Source organism: Bemisia tabaci, chromosome 1 (assembly GCF_918797505.1).
Source record: "Bemisia tabaci chromosome 1, PGI_BMITA_v3".
Lineage (NCBI taxonomy): Eukaryota > Metazoa > Arthropoda > Insecta > Hemiptera > Aleyrodidae > Bemisia > Bemisia tabaci.
This window is the reverse complement of record NC_092793.1, coordinates 44797054-44811296: the sequence shown is the minus strand read 5'-3', so window position 1 is coordinate 44811296 and position 14243 is coordinate 44797054. Positions and strand designations below refer to the sequence as shown.

At 39.7% G+C, this 14243-nt stretch overlaps 1 protein-coding gene across 3 annotated transcripts in view; it reads left to right on the top strand.

Annotated features, from left to right (window-relative positions):
• The window catches only part of LOC109038010 (TAF5-like RNA polymerase II p300/CBP-associated factor-associated factor 65 kDa subunit 5L), a 66296-nt gene that overhangs the window by 22469 nt on the left and 29584 nt on the right, over window positions 1–14243 (top strand). For all 3 annotated transcript variants that reach the window (XM_072301398.1, XM_072301400.1, XM_072301403.1), the window contains exons 8-9: window positions 10023–10166; window positions 13784–13931. In XM_072301398.1, the coding sequence (XP_072157499.1) occupies window positions 10023–10166; window positions 13784–13931 (292 nt within the window). The remainder of the gene's footprint in view (window positions 1–10022; window positions 10167–13783; window positions 13932–14243) is intronic.

Genomic DNA, 14243 nt, shown 5'->3' with positions numbered 1-14243 from the left:
TTTTATCACACACCAAGGGGTCCGCCCCCTGGCCGCTACGCGGCACAAACCCCGGGGCGAAAAGGCCCGCTTCGCGGCAAGCGAAATCATCGAAATCGACCGTTGCCGGTTGCAAATTCAGAGTAAGGAAAAAGTCATTAAGAGTATTGTGTGGTGGGAAATTTTTATTTGAAACATCATTTTATCGTTCAATTCAAATTATTTACCCAGTAACCGTCAACGGTCGATTTCTATGATTTCGCTTGCCGCGATGTGGGCCTTTTCGCCCCGAGGGTTGTGCCGCGTAGCGGCCAGGGGGCGGACCCCTTGGTGGGTGATAAAAATAAAGGAAACTTGTAAAAACGCATTGCGGCGGACCCCAAAAGCTACGATACGAAGTGGGACTCGAACCCGCGATCGATGGAACGGTAGGCGAACACTCTACCACTCGGCCACGGAACAGTTGATAACATCGGCCGGTCTGCAGCGCTGATAAGAAACGCGCTTCGTGCAGCTTGCCGGCGCTCTGTTGACTCGCCGGAACTCCGCGCGGAAACGTGCAAAAATCGTAACTTTAAAAATCGATATCTCGAGAACGGTTGGGAGGTGGCGGCTACAAAAAAATACGTCAACCTTAGATTTGTCTCTTCTTCATGTACAAGCAAAATGAACCCAATCCCAGGATGTCACTTCGTAGACTCCCCTTGTAAGTGCAGCCCTCTAAAACTGAAATTTTTAAGTCAAGTTTTTAATTCTCTAATTCTCTGTTCCAAAAATGGACCTGCTGTGCAAATATTATGGGAAAGCCTTCCGGGAAATAAGAGTGTCTGATAGCAGATTTGACACCTTTTGATTTTTCACCATCAAAGAAAAAAAAACTATTACCTCTACTATCCCTCTCGGATATAAATCTTCATTAACCTTCAAAATGAAAAGTAGTGCATGTACAGAGTGGCCCAGACCTTCTGTACCAGGCCTTTTTCTCACTTATTTTAGGTAGAAGGAAGTCCAGTACCGCAAGGACGAACAGGGATTTGACCCCAAGTAATCCAAATTCAATTGTCTCGAAGCCCCCCTCCAGCCTTCTTTGGGAAGTTAAAGAGGGGTCCTCACTTAGAAAGTCAGGGTTTACGGCGACACTTCGAAATTATTTAAACACCCCCCAAGAAAGAAGACCCCACACACTCCTCATGAAAAAGTGTGCCCTGTTCATTTTCCAATTATTTCATTGCACTAAACGCTTAAGATGCTGATCAAATGTTATGGTTTTCGCATGATCTGCTGTTGAAATTTCAATAATTCCTTGAATAAGAGGAGGCAGGGCGGTGATGAAGCGTCAATAAGACTCTTCTCTCTTTCAAGACTCAAAGACTATCTGAATGAAATAAGGAAAAATTCAGCTGGTGTGAGTTAAGGAAGAGGGGGGGGGGGAGAGAAACTGATTTGAATGGTCAAGCGAATAGGCGTGCGGAATCCGAGAGAAGACTGTTGCTCGTGTGCCTGAACGCTCTGGAATTTTCCTTATTCTCAGCAAGCCTGTTCTTCAATGCCCGAAGAAAGAGGGATCTTTTTGACTCTTTATCGGCAAATTATCAAAACTTCAACTTCAGATTGTGCAAAAACGGTGCTTCCTAGAAAGTTGGCCCAATGATGGCTATTGATCAGCATCTTGAAACGAGTTTAATGCAATACACAAATTGAAAATCGAACAGTGCATGCTTTTCCATCAGGAGAGTTTGGGGTCCTTTTAACGAAAATTGACCCCAAGAAATCCAAAATTTCCCCATCCGTGTCCAAATTACTGACCCCTATTGGTGAGGGACAGAGCTTTCCTTAAATAAATACAAGTTCGGTAGTGTCACGTAGAGGCTCGGAACAAAGATTTTTCATCAGTAATCGACCCCAAGAAATCCGATTTGAAGGTCCCCTCGTTCCAGAGGCTTCTCTGATGGGGTGCAGAGAATCCTGAACTCAAAGATTTAACTAGTGTGGGGTTCCCTCTTTACCCCAGCAGAGAAACCTCTGGGGACAACGGAACCCCCAAATTCGGATTCCTAGTGATCGATGAAAACATCTTTTTTCCGAGTCTCTCTCTGACTTTAGCAAACTTACATTTTTTTGAAGAGGGCTCTGTCCCCCTCCTTTAGGGATTAGTATTTTGGACACGGATGGGACAATTTTGGATTTCTTGGTGCCGACTTAGGCTAAGATTCCCTTACTTTCCAATTCCAATGAATAAGTATTACATTTTTTCTGTTAAGGCCGATTTTATTTAATGGGAGAATTCATATACGGGTCATTCCATGTCTACTCAACGAGGTTTTGAACCTTGACCTCTCGGATCATGTTCAAACTTGGTGTGCTGTAAGTTCCTACTGAAAAAAAAAATATTCCCCAAATTTTAGGTCATTTGGTTGCTCCGCTAATATTATATGGAATTTCAAAGTTTGCAAAAATGAGTGTTTTATGACCAATAAAACTTTGAAAGGCTGTTGCTTTTCAACGGCCCATAAATATGTGAAAAAAAATTTTCGGACATTTTTTGGAAAATTTTGAATTTTTCTAAAAGGGCATTTTTTAAAATTTTGATTTCCTTTTAAGGTAACCTCTACATAATCTTTAAGCATTTCCCAAAGTTTCATTGTGGGCCGCCAAGCGGTTCCTGAGTTACAGCAATAAACGTACTGTAATCCCACTTAAAAAGCATTATACCTACATACAGCAGCCAATTTAGGGTGGTTCCTATATTTAGACTTTTCGAAAATCAGATGTTTGACCCCCTCCCGTAAAGTTGTCTTTTGGTGTGAAATAACATACAAAACATTTCAGCCGGATCGGATCATCCTAAGTGGTGTCGCCGGGCCCGACAAGTCTCCAAGCGAGAACTTCAAATTTGGGACAATCGCGTTTTTCCATGATCTGGCGAATTTTTTCTCCCCTTTAAAATGTAGCTATGGCTTTGAAATTTTTTCAGGTAACACACTTTTCAAGTTACTTCACAAAAAAAATAATACACTTTACCCTCCTACTTTTAAAATGCCCTTTTCTACCCCTCAAAGTAGCCACATTGTGCAATTTCGTCGATTTTTCCTAACATTCTCCCCGCACTGTGTGCCTTTTTCTACCTTTAAAATATCGCTACGGCTCTAAAACTTTTTGAGGTAACACACTTTTAAGGGCACTTTACAAGAAAAATAACGCCTTTTACCTTTTCATTTTTAAAATGCCCTTTTCAACCACGTGAAGTAGCCACATAGTGCGATTTCGCCGATTTTTCCTAACATTACACAAATTTTACCGATATCGGTAAGTTGCCCCTATTAGCCCTAAAATACCTCTAAGTCGACTTTATTTTTTAGGAGCTCGCCAAAATGTTTTTCTTCTTGGCTTAAATAACTAAGTAGACACTCTACTTCATGAATCTGAAGCGGCATTGCTTTTGATATGTCAAAAAATTTTAATTCGTTCAGGCAAACCGTGCGGGGAGAATGTTAGGAAAAATCGGCGAAATCACACGATGTTACTACTTAGGGAGGTGGAAAAGGGCATTTTAAAAATGAAAAGTTAAAGTGGATCTTCTCTTAGAGAAAATTGGCTCATTTCGCGGGAAAATCATATGAATTTTCAACTGATGCATTTGGGAGTCAGAAAACTTCCTTAAAATTAGTTCGAAATGATTCCTACGACTTTTACCTAAAAGTACTTATAATCTGGTAAAGAGTGAAGAAAAAAATTCATTTCAAGCCTTGAAATTATGGGAAAGGCGTATCCTATAATGAAGATTGACATACTGAAATTTGGTCAAAATACATTAGGGGAGAGTTTTTGTCAATATTGCACACACCCCTTTGCCCCAGCGTAATCTCTGTAAGTTCAACATTAGTTCAACTTTATGTTCTCAAGTCCCCAAATACCGAGCGAAGTTCAAAAAAACTTAAGACTTTAATGTGATTTTTATAATCGTTTATTAAATTTAGTTTTTTTGAACTTTCCCAGTAGAACGTAACATAGAACTAATTTTGAACGTGCCGAGATAATGTTGGGGCAAAATCAGGAAGGAACGGCTCATTTTACAGGCAAATCGTACGACTTTGGAACTGACGTACTTGGAAGTCCAAAAATCCCCCTTAAAATTAGGTTGAAGTGGTTCCTGTGACTGTTACATAAAAGTGCTTACAATTTGGTAAAGTTTCTCGATAAAATTTTTTTCCTGATATAAGTTGGACCGGAGCTATGATTTCTTGAAAATAGATCTTTAACCTCAGACACATCATATCTCGGTCAAAAGTTAAGATACTGATTTGCGGTCTGCGCTCAAATTCTTATTTTTTAATGTTCTTTTCATTGAGGTATCACAAGGTAGCGGTAACCATTTGAACAAAAAAGTTGTGGGCTCCTCCACCCGCCCCCCCCCCCAGAGAGGGGCCAATATTTTGAAACCCTTAGAAGATGGTCCCCTCTGAGATAGAAACATTCCCAAAGTTTACTTTTTGTATCATAAACGGTTCAAAAGTGCAAGAAGGGGGAGTGAGACTGATAAAACATCCTGTATAGTGACCCAAGGCGGCAAATTTTCATCAAAAGTCATGAAAAAAACTTAAACATGAGGGGGAAGGATTGGACAGAGCGTTAGAAAATGTATTACGAAGGTACATCCCTGCGTTATACAGGGTGATCCAAAAGTCCCTTCCACCCCCTCTAACTTTTTACCTAATTGTGGTAAAGATTTGAAACTTAGGGGGGTGTCCCTAGGTCAAAGGAAGCTACTTTTTGACCCCCCCTAAAATTTTCAGGGGGCCCCCCTTGGGGGGGCAACGGACCCCAACTTTTAATTTTCAAATGGGAAGATCCCCTTTGTGATAGCTCGTTCGAAAGAGAATAATAAAAGAAAACTTTTCGCGCATACCCGAAGTCAATATCTCAAACCGTTTCAAAATGGCGGCCGGTTAAAGTTCAAAATGGCCGAAAATTCACACCGGTTATTTGTCGATGGATTTGCGCGAAAATCGGTGTGTCGGGGTATTTTGACACGTAAAAAACGAATTTGGCGTTAGATTTTCAAAAAAACCGAAATTTCCATAATGGCCGCCGGTTAAAGTTCAAAATGACCAAAAATTGTTTTTTTTAGAAATCTAAGTTCAAATGTGTTAATATTGTGCCAAAATACCCCAAAATTCCAAGTCTTAGGCAAATCCATCAGGAAAAAACCGAGGTGGCAATTTTCGGCCATTTTGAACTTTAACCGGCGGCCATCTTAAAAATGTCGGTTTTTTTGAAAATCTAAGGCAAATTCGTTTTTCTCGTGTCGAAATACCACCAGATACCGATTTTCGCGAAAATCCAACGACAAAAAACCCGTGTGAATTTTCGGCCATTTTGAACTTTAACCGGCGGCCATCTTAAAAATGTCGCTTTTTTTGAAAATCTAAGGCAAATTCGTTTTGCTCGTGTCGAAATACCTCCAGCTACCGATTTTCGCGAAAATCCAACGACAAAAAACCCGTGTGAATTTTCGGCCATTTTGAACTTCAGTCGGCCACCATTTTGAAACAGTTTGAGATATTGACTTCGGGTATGCGCGAAAAGTTTTCTTTTATTATTCTCTTTCGAACGAGCTATCACAAAGGGGGTCTTCCCATTTGAAAATTAAAAGTTGGGGTCCGTTGCCCCCCCAAGGGGGGCCCCCTGAAAATTTTAGGGGGGGTCAAAAAGTAGCTTCCTTTGACTTAGGGACATCCCCCAAATTTCAAATCTTTACCTCAATTAGGTAAAAAGTTAGAGAGGGTGGAAGGGACTTTTGGATCACCCTGTATATGGGTGTGATAGGGGGGGAACGGGGAGTCAACATATCCACTTTCACCGTTACGTATATTATGAACAACCCATTTCTGACTATGACTATCCTTTGAGAAAACCACTTTCTGCCGTAGAAATTAGTAAGTTCATCATGTTTTGATCGAATAAAGGAGTTCATCAAAAGGATATCAAAAACTGTCATTCGTCTAGGCATAATTAACGACTCAAAAAATGATGGTGCACCAAGCGGTAGTTTTCTACTTAAAAGTAGATTATACTTTAGCGTACATATTTTCTTGTACACACATTACCGTGTAAGCAAGTGTTTTCATTCGTGAAAAGCGGGACAATCAACGTCATTTGATAGTTCTAATGACAAACTTGTAATTCTGGCAACACCTTTTTTTCTGCACTTTTTGTTGACTTCATCAATAAAGAAAATATTAAGGAATTTCTCTGTGAGTCTTAGGAGTGTATCTGACAAGAATTCACGCAATGTTAGTTGAAAAAAAAAAATTGTATTGCGACGATGAAGAAAATAAAAGGAAATACCTTAAAAATCTAGGAAATTTGCGTTCCATCACCCAAAACGTTTCATCTGGTGTATCAACGGATATTTCTTGCATTTCCTATTATAAAACTACCAATCTCAATGAGATATCTGCTTTTCCTAATGTGTAAAAGTTATAACCATGAAAAGAGAGGTAAAGTGAAAAGCGTCACCAGAATTACAACTAAACACGGTTTTCTGACCATAGAACTTTTCTCACTGTTAACAAAACCGGAAAGTACATGAAAAAGATAATATTCTCATAGATGGATGTCTACGGCTTCAGAAAATGTTTTGTTTTCATAGTTTCAAGAACTTTTTTCTTTCTGGTTGGAAACCTCAATTCTCCTGTTAAATCTAATCGGCCCGTGAACCTAATCCCTGACTTTTGAAGTGAGGACTTTAACTCCCCAAGGCAAACTGGTAGTGGGAGGGGGGGACTCCTAGACTCTGAAATTTTGATTACTTAGGGCCGATTCCCGATTTTAGTGCGGTCGCTTAGCTCAAAAATGCACGATGATACGCGATTTCCGGCTACCAACGTGACTTTGGTCTTAAGATGACCGTTAGACCCTTCTGACTCAGAAACCACCGGAAGCCACTCGCGCTCCCCCCGTTTTCCCCCCCTTTTGGCCGCCATCTTGGAAAATGGCGGCCAAAATCGGGTTTTTTCAAAATATCTCGAGAACGGCGGCAGATATCGAAAAATTTTATTAGTTAAAAAAGATTCAGCGTGAAAAAGCGGTATGAATGAAGTACTCATACGTAAATAATATGAGAGAAGGGAGGGGGGAGGGGGAGGCTCGCTGCGCGCTCCTCTGCTCCTCAGCTGTCCTGCGAAAAACTCGCTGTTCCGGCGGGCGCGCGTCATCACCCGAGGCGTTGCGCCCTCTGGTAATCAAGCAATTATTAACTGGACACTTGAATCTTCCTGCCTTTTTACTTGCTGTGCTCTGGATAGGTTGGTAGATATAGACAAATTTGAAACCAAAGTAGGTAAAGCACCTTACATAAAGAATTACCAAGAAATAAATATTTAAGTATGAACTGTCATGAATGAACATACAAAATTAGTCACGAACAAGTAGAAAATTAGAGTCAGTCCTGACAGGTTAGTACGTACGTAATTCTGCTTCTCCGTAGAAACATCAGGGTGCCTCCAAGTAGAAATAAATCAGCGTGACAAAAATTAAATTTGTAGTTTTGTTATCACAAAAATAAACGAAATTAACTTAATACACCCAACGGGTTGGGTGTATAACCTGTTGGGTGTATTGCAACGGTCTCGCAAAAAAACCAAAATAAAAGGAAGTATAAATTAGAAATAAATGTTAATAAAATACATTTTTGACGGAAGAGTAAATGGACTACATTTTGCAAGTTGAAACTATAAATTCTAGATCGGTTTAAAACCAACGTACGCGCCATTAGTTTCTCTACGCTTATCCATGTTTTTCAAGAAGAGCCAGAATTTATAGTTCCAAATCGCAAAATGCAGTCCAAATGTTTGGCATGAGAGGATAAATTCTTTTGGTATTCATGACCTAAGTTTTGCAATAAACTAGTACGATATTAGTGCGGTTGTTTGAAAGATGGATTCAAAATTAGAGTGCTTCGGGCCAGTAAGTTGGAAATGCAAACCTTTATGAGCATTGCCCATCATATAAACAAAGTGCTGTGCACTTTAAATTAAAGCGTTGGCACTTGTAATTTTTTATACACATTGTTTTACATCCACAAGATATTAGCTCGTAGCACTCTTTCGAAGCCTCTGAGAGGGTGGTCCACAGTGGCACGATGGCAAGTCCCTCAGTGGTCTCAGTTCTACTTGTCCAACCACAAGATTTCACATCGGGAACAACTGGATTCAGCTCCAAGCAATGCTTCCTCAGTGGGAGGAATGTCTCAACCGATCGATTTTTTTGAGTGTACAAGACTCTCCTGCAGTCATTGACGGATTTTGCCTGGCTGGACGAGTCATAAACGAAAATAGTGAAGAGCTGAATTTTTTCAAAATCATTATTAGAAATTTCGTTACACGATGAAAGCGTCAAAAATGTTCCAGTTAAATCATTCTCCAATTTATTCCAGATATTCCACGCCTTCGTCTTGCCTTTGCTGTAGAAAGATGATACGGAGTCACAACCTGTAAACGCATGGAAGAATTTCAGTGCGTTGCGCATATCCGGCGAGATTTTCGATGTTAATTTTTAGAAATTTGGATTAAACTCCTATTTTTACCAACTCCATATTCTACGAACAGGTCGTGCAAACCGAATTCTTTCAAAGTTTGGAACATAGAAGTTGCAATCACGATGACATCAGAATCCACAGTACTGAGCAGTACAAACTTATGACCAGATAGAACAGCATTCTTAATATGAATGGAAAGTCTAGTATCTGCCTCCTCGTGGAAACACGGTGAAATATCGGCGCTTGAAACCAAATTTCCAGCTGAAACGATCGATATACGTCATCAGTGCAAATGACGATCTTACCCATTGTCTCCATAGATTTGATGTCTTGTGCGAGTAATTGAAATAACTGAGTCTTGTTACGATCAACTTGCAAGAAATGGCCAAAATTTTTAGGTAGAGGCGTTAAACCTTTCACGAGAATTTCTCTTCCGGACCCTCTTTTCTCTCTTGTGTTTGATTTTAAGCTATAAAAGGAGGATATCTGTCGAAAACAATATCAACCCTGTCAAAGCTCTGCAGTTGACGCTTAATTGCTGACTGAAAAACTTTTATGGAGAATTCAGAGAATGTTTTAGCATTTGATTTATTTAAGGTATGCACCAACACAGCTCCATCAATTACGTTAGCGGTGCACGGGTTTACACAAGTTTCCAAGTTATTTGAATCTGAGCCGCTTAGAACCCTACATCCAATGATACCGCTAAAGTCTAAAATGAACCAAATTTCCAATTAGGTTTCCATTCAAAAGAAATAGATTGATAAGGCACTTATTTTCCACCCACGTGTATTCAAATTGTTTAGCAAAAGTTTATTTCTGAATTAAACTTACCTATTTTCTGTCAAATTTGTCTATATCTACCAACCCATCCAGAGCACAGCAAGTAAAAAGGCAGGAAGATTCAAGTGTCCAGTTATTAATTGCTTGATTACCAGAGGGCGCAACGCCTCGGGTGATGACGCGCGCCCGCCGGAACAGCGAGTTTTTCGCAGGACAGCTGAGGAGCAGAGGAGCGCGCAGCGGGCCTCCCCCTCCTCCCCTCCCTTCTCTCATATTATTTACGTATGAGTACTTCATTCATACCGCTTTTTCACGCTGAATCTTTTTTAACTAAGAAAATTTTTCGATATCTGCCGCCGTTCTCGAGATATTTTGAAAAAACCCGATTTTGGCCGCCATTTTCCAAGATGGCGGCCAAAAGGGGGGGAAAACGGGGGGAGCGCGAGTGGCTCCCGATGGTTTCTGAGTCAGAAGGGTCTAACGGTCATTTTAAGACCTAAGTCACGTTGGTAGCCGGAAACCGCGTATCATCGTGCATTTTTGAGCTAAGCGACCGCACTATTTGTTCCTTTGGTCCTGAACTTTGTCCGACACAAAATAACCAAGAAAAAGGCTTGGCACGGTATTTTTTGGCCGCCGTGGATGTTTTGATCTTAATTTTTCATAGAAATACAAGTTTGTTTCGCCTATTAACCCTCCTACAACTTTTTCCCACCTTCAGCTATTTCTCCTCTTTACATGGACATCATGGTGCTGTAACAGATGTAGCTTTCGTGCCGAACACAGAGTTACTTGTCTCTACATCATGGGATTCAACAATGAGAGCTTGGCATTTGTCTGACTTCTCCTGTGCTGCAAAATACATGTAAGTCTTACAAGATAATTGCTCATGTAAATGTTGTACCTAGTCGTGAGCTTTTCTTTGGTCCATATTTCCAACAAAGTATTAAGTTTTTTTTAAGAAAGTATGTGCATTAAGATCGGACTTTTACTGGATACACAGACCTAGGTCTGATCAGTGCATAGCTAGGAAAACAAGGTAACAAGTTTTTGGAAGCTTCAGAAAGTCAGAGAATTTTACTCAGCTCTGAAAAATCAGGAATAGTTTAGGGCATTTTGTTGTAAAAACTTGAAATCATTTCATCAGGTTGAAACATTCAACTATCAACGGCACACACAAAAATTCGTATTATTACCACATGTAATGCTAACTGTGAAAATTCGAAACTCTAAGCGCAATTGAGCTTTTTTATAATATCATAATCGATCATTTCATTAATCAATATTGAAATTTCTATGACCAAAGCATGTCATTTAGTTAAAAAAATATGGAAAAAGCAAAAACGTAATTTCCCTTCAATTGTTTCTCTAACCGTAGATCATGCATTTTACCATCATTTCCTTATTCAGCCTTAAAATTCTTAAATATTTCATTTTTTTTCAATTTTAAAAGACTTCTCGCTAGTAAGTTTTTGTGGAATGCATTTTCATAGGAAAGCATGCTCAAAATAAATGAAAAATTGCAAAATTTAGGAAAGAGGGTTATGCAAAACGGCCAAAAAAGACCCAGCAGGGATTGTACGAAACTTTGTGGGATGATTGTGCAGGTCATTTTAGGCCTACACCTGGCTGCTTTTAGGCGAAAACCGCAGGGAAACAGCATTGCCATTTTTTAAAGTCGTAACCTTCAAACATCCATAACTTTCGGAAAAATGCAGTTACAGAGCTCGTATTTATACCAAAAATCGCAGAAAATTACGCTCTATCGACCTATGCAGAAGAAAAGTTTATTTGAGTCCACTGTTGCCACGTTTTGGCCATTTTTTTAATTTCCATAATCATTCAGAATCACGTTATCGCCTAAAAGTGTGTTTGCAGTTGGTGGGGATTGAATAAAAGACTGTCGGAATTATTTTTCGTTTGATTCCGCATCCATTGATACGTTATACTTTTCTGAGAGGCTTAGAGAAACTGAGTTACAGCGATTTAAAAATTCGGCAACACGCCCGACGCCCGATTTTGACGCTCGTTTAAGTACGTTTCGCGACTCCGTGTTAAAGCAAAACGCCTAGACGAAACAAAATTCGGAAAGTCAGTTCATGTTTTGCGCTGTCTTGAAACTTTCACATGATTTTTAGAAATTCAATAGCGGCGGTGTTGCCGGTTTTCAATGAAAATCACCTCTACGATCACAATTTAAAGTAGTTCTCATTTAATCAAGTCCAGCTACATACGTTAACCTGAACTGACCATTTGCGACATGGTGTTCACAACATTGCCTAATTTCCGTCGGAATTCGTGTAGAGGCGGTGTTGCCAGTTTTCAAGGAAACGGCCACCGCCATCACAAAAAAAATGTATTACTCATTTAATCACGTTCTCGTTCTGTGGTTGGAATTGTCGATTTATCGAATCGATGGTTTCTTCTATCTCTCTGCAACGGCAGTGGTGCCCGACAATAACGAAATATCAATATTGTATCGAGATCAAGATCAATGGATCTAGGTCCTTTGCCAAAACTGCTCATCATACCACTTGGGTGATTTTGTAGCTTTAAATTTCTGTATAGGTCGATAGAGCGTAATTTTCTGCGTTTTTTGGTATGAATACTGGCTCTGTAACTGCATTTTTTCGAAAGTATGGATGTTTGAAAGTTACGACTTTAAAAAATGGCAACGCTGTTTCCCTGCGGTTTTCGCCTAAAAGCAGCCAGATGTAGGCCTGAAATGACTTATTCAATCATCCCACAAAGTTTCGTACAATCCCGCTGGGTCACTTTTTGGCCGTTTTGCAAAACCCCTTTGATGATCAAAAACCCTAAAAAATCACAGAAAAGTCTTGAAATTTTGTAATCCAAGGAAACTTGACACCCTGGAGACAGTATGTGGCTCACAAGAGGAATGTCTCATGCTGATGCCTCCGATTGGGGTGAAATTTTTTCTATGCATTCTTTGTATTATTGAGTCTTAGTACTCTCATTGTTACCAGGTGTTTTTGTATTTTCCAATGCGCCCTAGAAACAGTGTAAGACATTCCAAAAATGCAGGTTTTGAGCACAAGTAGGATACCCAATCACTTAAGATTGGAAAAGGGCAATCTTAAAAATGACTGTTTTTTGGCACAATTTGAGACCGCAGGGGTTTTTTGGCACAATTTGAGACCGCAGGGGTTTTTTGGGCACAATTTGAGACTGCAGGTCTGAAATTGTAAATGCTGTCGCAATGCTGTAAATGCTGTAATGTTGCAAAATGCTGTTAAAAATGAAGGCGATTTGGCAACTTTGCCCCCCCCCCATTTCTAAAAAACCGTGCGTATACTCAAGTTAACATTTTTACCGGAGTTTTAGGGTATCTTAGAAATCTCCAGGCCCGGTTTTAGAAAATACCCTGCGGTCCCAACATGCGCCATTCTTAGCGTCGCTCTTTCGCCGTTATTTTCGTTAATTTCGCTACTATTTTTGCTGATTTTGCCGTTATTTTGGAGCGATTTTTGCGCTTGACAGATTAAAATGAAGCTTTAAATTTGATTTAACGAGCCATCGCTCAGTCTCTCTCTAGTTCTATTTTACAGAGGCACTTAACGACTTTTAATTTTTCCTGGATTACAAAATACCTGTCCCTAATTTTTTAAAACTATTTCTATCAATGTGTGTCTGTCTACATTTTCACATGATCACATGTTAAAATTATTTGAGGTTATGTTTATGCCCCGGTGTCGGTTGCCGCCATTTCTTCCATCAGTATTTTGATGCCATTGGCGAACGTTGATAGCTGGTAGCCAATGACAATCAATGCTCAAAAACAACTCTGGAATTTCTTTATTTTGAAAACAAGCGCGCAACGTTAATTTCACGAAAATTTACGGATTTCGCCGATTTCGTCGATAGATTTGGATGATTTCGCGGTGATATTGGGGACTCCGCGCGATTTCTCGTTTAATCCGGATTTTGGCCCATTTCGCGTTATTTCGCTTTACATTTCGTGATCAGGGGTTTATAATCGGTGCTTCTCTGGTTTTCAGATTCCTCAGCACATTTTAAAAATTTTGCAGCGAATCGCGGCAGCAAAGTTTTCCAATTTCTACTAATCATGCTTCACTGGGAGGCAAAGCAGAATGAGCCTCTAATAGCAGATATTTCTCTTAATCTCTCATACCAAGCAGTGGGTCAGCGTTAGATCGCTAGCCTCATAATCCTGAGGTTTCATGTTCCCAATTGACTTGAAAATTTTTTACGGCTATCTATATCGTCTTTTTTTCTCGAAACAGTGCTCCATTCCCATTGTAATTGGGCCCCAGTTACTGCCATTTGCTACCCCCAGTTACTGAGGGCAGCTAATGCGAAAGACAAGTCAACGGTGAGACAATCCCATGCAAAGCAAATAAGTTTAAGTGAGAAAGAGGACCCTATGTCATGCTTCTAGATTCCTGTTATTATAGTACAAGTTGAATCGTTTCAGTCTTCCAAGTAAAATTTTATTTCCAGTGGACATAATTACCCTGTTTGGAGTCTTGACACTAGCCCATTAGGTTTCTATGTAGCCACAGGTTCTGCTGATAACACCGTGCGACTCTGGACACTAGATAGGACTTATCCAATTCGGATTTTTGCAGGTCACACCCAAAATGTCTATGTAAGTTTTTAGTTTATTTTCCTCTATTTTAATGTAATCCATTTAAAACAATCAGATCTGCTCTGAAAACTTCTAAAGAACAACTGCCTCTTTTGAAACATTCTCAATTTCTGCTCCCCTCAGGCATACCATTGTATCGTTTTCAGAATTGCAAATATTGTTTGCTGGTTAGGAATAGGGGTTTAGAAGGCCACCTAACCATTTTGAGTCAGAAAATATGTTTCAACTAAAATTTATGGTATCAACTATTATAATTTGTGAAATGAAGGAAAAAAAAATTCTGTGTAATGCTTTGCCATATCTATTAATTCA